Below are 5,000 nucleotides of genomic sequence, written 5' to 3' on the forward strand. Positions count from 1 at the left end.
TGGCCCTTACCTCCTTCCTCGCCGCCCTGAACCAGCTGCTGGCCGCCGGCGCCATCTCCTTCCAGCTGCCGTCCAACGCCAGGAAGTGTCTGCGGGAGGAGATCCACAAGGACAGGCTGGTGAGCGGAGAGTCCGAGCTGAGCGAACAGCCGGCCGCCCGCCCCCACCTCAAGGGGGGAGAGGGAGGGAGGGGGGAGGGAGAGAGAGGGAGGGAGGGGGGGAGAGGGAGGGAGGGGGGGAGAGGGAGGGAGGGGGGGAGAGGGAGGGAGGGGGGGAGAGGGAGGGAGGGGGGGAGAGGGAGGGAGGGGGGGAGAGGGAGGGAGGGGGGGAGAGGGAGGGAGGGGGGGGAGGGAGGGGGAGAGGGAGGGAGGGAGGGGGAGAGAGAGGGAGGGAGGGGGAGAGGGAGGGAGGGGGAGAGGGAGGGAGGGAGAGGGAGGGAGGGAGGGGGAGAGAGAGGGAGGGAGGGAGGGAGGGGGAGAGGGAGGGAGGGAGGGGGAGAGAGGGGGAGAGGGAGGGGGAGAGAGAGGGAGGGGGAGAGAGAGGGAGGGGGGGAGAGAGGGAGGGAGGGAGGGGGGGAGAGAGAGGGAGGGAGGGAGGGAGGAGAGAGGGGGGGAGAGAGGGAGGGAGGGGGGGAGAGAGGGAGGGAGGGGGGGAGAGAGGGAGGGAGGGGGGGGAGAGGGGGGGGAGAGAGGGAGAGAGGGGGGGAGAGAGGGAGAGAGGGGGGGAGAGAGGGAGGGAGGGGGAGGGAGGGGGGGAGAGAGGGAGGGAGAGAGGGGGGGAGAGAGGGAGGGAGGGGGGGAGAGAGGGAGGGAGGGGGGAGGGAGGGAGGGGGGGAGAGAGGGAGAGAGAGGGAGGGAGAGAGAGAGAGGGAGGGAGGGAGGGAGGGGGAGAGGGAGGGAGGGAGGGGGAGAGAGAGAGAGGGAGGAGAGAGAGAGAGAGAGGGAGGAGGAGGGAGAGAGAGGCGGCGAGAGAGAGAGGGAGAGAGAGAGGGGAGAGAGAGATGGAGAGAGGCGGGAGAGAGGCGGAGAGAGAGAGGGGAGAGAGGCGGCGAGAGAGAGGGAGAGAGGCGGCGAGAGAGAGGGGAGAGAGGCGGCGAGAGAGAGGGGGAGAGAGAGAGGGGAGAGAGGCGGCGAGAGAGAGAGAGGGAGAATGGGAGAGGGGGGGGAGAGGGGGGGGGAGAGGGGGGGGGAGAGGGGGGGGGAGAGGGGGGAGAGGGGGGGGGAGAGAGGGGAGAGAGGCGGCGAGAGAGAGGGAGAGAGAGAGAGGGGAGAGAGAGAGGGGAGAGAGGCGGCGAGAGAGAGAGAGGGAGAGAGGCGGCGAGAGAGAGAGAGGGAGAGAGAGAGGGGAGAGAGAGAGAGGGGAGAGAGAGAGAGGGGAGAGAGAGAGAGGGGAGAGAGAGGGGAGAGAGAGAGGGGAGAGAGGCGGCGAGAGAGAGGGCGAGAGAGAGGGGAGAGAGGCGGCGAGAGAGAGGGGAGAGAGGGGGCGAGAGAGAGGGGAGAGAGGCGGCGAGAGAGAGGGGGGAGAGAGAGGCGGCGAGAGAGAGAGGGGGAGAGAGGCGGCGAGAGAGAGAGGGGAGAGAGGCGGCGAGAGAGAGGGGAGAGAGGCGGCGAGAGAGAGGGGAGAGAGGCGGCGAGAGAGAGAGGGGAGAGAGGCGGCGAGAGAGAGGGGAGAGAGGCGGCGAGAGAGAGGGGGGAGAGGGGGGGGAGAGAGAGGGGAGAGGGGGGGGAGAGGGGGGGGAGAGAGAGGGGAGAGAGGCGGCGAGAGAGAGAGGGGAGAGAGGCGGCGAGAGAGAGGGGAGAGAGGCGGCGAGAGAGAGAGGGGAGAGAGGCGGCGAGAGAGAGGGGAGAGAGGCGGCGAGAGAGAGGGGGAGAGGGGGGGGGAGAGAGAGGGGAGAGAGGCGGCGAGAGAGAGAGGGGAGAGAGGCGGCGAGAGAGAGGGGAGAGAGGGGGGGGGGGAGAGAGAGGGAGAGAGGGGGGGGGAGAGAGAGGGAGAGAGGCGGCGAGAGAGAGAGGGGAGAGAGGCGGCGAGAGAGAGGGGGGAGAGGCGGCGAGAGAGAGGGGAGAGAGGCGGCGAGAGAGAGGGGAGAGAGGCGGCGAGAGAGAGAGGGGAGAGAGGCGGCGAGAGAGAGGGGAGAGAGGCGGCGAGAGAGAGGGGAGAGAGGCGGCGAGAGAGAGGGGAGAGAGGCGGCGAGAGAGAGGGGAGAGAGGGGGCGAGAGAGAGGGGAGAGAGGGGGCGAGAGAGAGGGGAGAGAGGCGGCGAGAGAGAGGGGGCGAGAGAGAGGGGAGAGAGAGAGGGGAGAGAGAGAGGGGAGAGAGGGGGCGAGAGAGAGGGCGAGAGAGAGGGGAGAGAGGCGGCGAGAGAGAGAGAGGAGAGAGGCGGCGAGAGAGAGGGGAGAGAGGCGGCGAGAGAGAGGGGAGAGAGGAGAGAGGGGAGAGAGAGAGGGGAGAGAGGGGAGAGAGGCGGCGAGAGAGAGGGGAGAGAGGGGAGAGAGGCGGCGAGAGAGAGAGGGGAGAGAGGCGGCGAGAGAGAGAGGGGGAGAGAGGCGGCGAGAGAGAGGGGAGAGAGGCGGCGAGAGAGAGGGGAGAGAGGGGAGAGAGGCGGCGAGAGAGAGGGGAGAGAGGCGGCGAGAGAGAGGGGAGAGAGGCGGCGAGAGAGAGGGGAGAGAGGCGGCGAGAGAGAGGGGAGAGAGGCGGCGAGAGAGAGAGGGGAGAGAGGCGGCGAGAGAGAGAGGGGAGAGAGGCGGCGAGAGAGAGGGGAGAGAGGCGGCGAGAGAGAGAGGGGAGAGAGGCGGTGAGAGAGAGAGAGAGGCGGTGAGAGAGAGGGGAGAGAGGCGGCGAGGGAGAGAGAGGGGAGAGAGGCGGCGAGGGAGAGAGGGGAGAGAGGCGGCGAGAGAGAGGGGAGAGAGGCGGCGAGAGAGAGAGGGGAGAGAGGCGGTGAGAGAGAGAGAGAGGCGGCGAGAGAGAGGGGAGAGAGGGGGCGAGAGAGAGGGGAGAGAGGGGGCGAGAGAGAGGGGAGAGAGGGGGGCGAGAGAGGGGGCGAGAGAGAGAGGGGAGAGAGGGGGCGAGAGACAGGGGAGAGAGGGGGCGAGAGACAGGGGAGAGAGGGGGCGAGAGACAGGGGAGAGAGGCGGCGAGAGAGAGAGGAGAGAGGCGGCGAGAGAGAGGGGAGAGAGGGGGCGAGAGAGAGGGGAGAGAGGGGGCGAGAGAGAGGGGAGAGAGGGGGCGAGAGACAGGGGAGAGAGGCGGCGAGAGAGAGGGAGAGAGGCGGCGAGAGAGAGGGGAGAGAGGCGGTGAGAGAGAGGGGAGAGAGGCGGCGAGAGAGAGGGGAGAGAGAGGGGAGAGAGAGAGGAGAGAGAGAGGGGAGAGAGGCGGTGAGAGAGAGAGGGGAGAGAGGGGGCGAGAGAGAGGGGAGAGAGAGAGGCGAGAGAGAGGGGAGAGAGAGAGGGGAGAGAGAGAGGGGAGAGAGAGAGGGGAGAGAGAGAGGGGAGAGAGGCGGCGAGAGAGAGAGGGGAGAGAGGCGGCGAGAGAGAGAGGGGAGAGAAGGCGGCGAGAGAGAGAGGGGAGAGAGGCGGCGAGAGAGAGGGGAGAGAGGCGGCGAGAGAGAGAGAGAGAGAGAGGCGGCGAGAGAGAGAGAGGAGAGAGGCGGCGAGAGAGAGGGGAGAGAGGCGGTGAGAGAGAGAGGGGAGAGAGGGGGCGAGAGAGAGGGGAGAGAGAGAGGCGAGAGAGAGGGGAGAGAGAGAGGGGAGAGAGAGGGGAGAGAGGCGGCGAGAGAGAGAGAGAGAGAGGCGGCGAGAGAGAGGGAGAGAGGCGGCGAGAGAGAGGGGAGAGAGGCGGCGAGAGAGAGGGGAGAGAGGCGGCGAGAGAGAGGGGAGAGAGGCGGCGAGAGAGAGGGGAGAGAGGCGGCGAGAGAGAGGGGAGAGAGGCGGCGAGAGAGAGAGGGGAGAGAGGCGGCGAGAGAGAGGGGAGAGAGGCGGCGAGAGAGAGGGGAGAGAGGCGGCGAGAGAGAGGGGAGAGAGAGAGGGGAGAGAGAGAGGGGAGAGAGAGAGGGGAGAGAGAGAGGGGAGAGAGAGAGGGGAGAGAGGCGGCGAGAGAGAGAGGGGAGAGAGGCGGCGAGAGAGAGGGGAGAGAGAGAGGGGAGAGAGAGAGGGGAGAGAGAGAGGGGAGAGAGGCGGCGAGAGAGAGGGGAGAGAGGCGGCGAGAGAGAGGGGAGAGAGGCGGCGAGAGAGAGGGGAGAGAGGCGGTGAGAGAGAGTGGAGAGAGGCGGCGAGAGAGAGGGGAGAGAGGCGGCGAGAGAGAGAGGGGAGAGAGGCGGCGAGAGAGAGAGGGGAGAGAGGCGGCGAGAGAGAGGGGAGGGAGGCGGCGAGAGAGAGGGGAGAGAGGCGGCGAGAGAGAGGGGAGAGAGGCGGCGAGAGAGAGGGGAGAGAGGCGGCGAGAGAGAGGGGAGAGAGGCGGCGAAAGAGAGAGGGGAGAGAGGCGGCGAGAGAGAGAGGGGAGAGAGGCGGCGAGAGAGAGGGGAGAGAGGCGGCGAGAGAGAGGGGAGAGAGGCGGCGAGAGAGAGGGGAGAGAGGCGGCGAGAGAGAGGGGAGAGAGGCGGCGAGAGAGAGAGGCGAGAGAGGCGGCGAGAGAGAGGGGAGAGAGGCGGCGAGAGAGAGAGGGGAGAGAGGCGGCGAGAGAGAGGGGAGAGAGGCGGCGAGAGAGAGAGGGGAGAGAGGCGGCGAGAGAGAGAGGGGAGAGAGGCGGCGAGAGAGAGGGGAGAGAGGCGGCGAGAGAGAGAGGGGAGAGAGGCGGCGAGAGAGAGGGGAGAGAGGCGGCGAGAGAGAGAGGGGAGAGAGGCGGCGAGAGAGAGAGGGGAGAGAGGCGGCGAGAGAGAGGGGAGAGAGGCGGCGAGAGAGAGGGGAGAGAGGCGGCGAGAGAGAGGGGAGAGAGGCGGCGAGAGAGAGGGGAGAGAGGCGGCGAGAGAGAGGGGAGAGAGGCGGCGAGAGAGAGGGGAGAGAGGCGGCG

At 68.9% G+C, this 5,000-nt stretch overlaps 1 protein-coding gene across 1 annotated transcript in view; it reads left to right on the forward strand.

The window, feature by feature from the left end:
* Positions 1 to 8: 8 nt before the first annotated feature.
* Positions 9 to 5,000, forward strand: part of LOC137319870 (transmembrane emp24 domain-containing protein 10-like) — a gene marked incomplete at its 5' end in the record, with an annotated part of 23,446 nt that continues 18,454 nt past the window's right edge. Inside the window, one exon of the mRNA XM_067981781.1 lies at positions 9 to 119. Within this exon, the coding sequence (XP_067837882.1) occupies positions 9 to 119 (111 nt within the window). The remainder of the gene's footprint in view (positions 120 to 5,000) is intronic.

Source organism: Heptranchias perlo, unplaced genomic scaffold, assembly GCF_035084215.1.
Source record: "Heptranchias perlo isolate sHepPer1 unplaced genomic scaffold, sHepPer1.hap1 HAP1_SCAFFOLD_918, whole genome shotgun sequence".
NCBI classification, from domain to species: Eukaryota; Metazoa; Chordata; class Chondrichthyes; order Hexanchiformes; family Hexanchidae; genus Heptranchias; species Heptranchias perlo.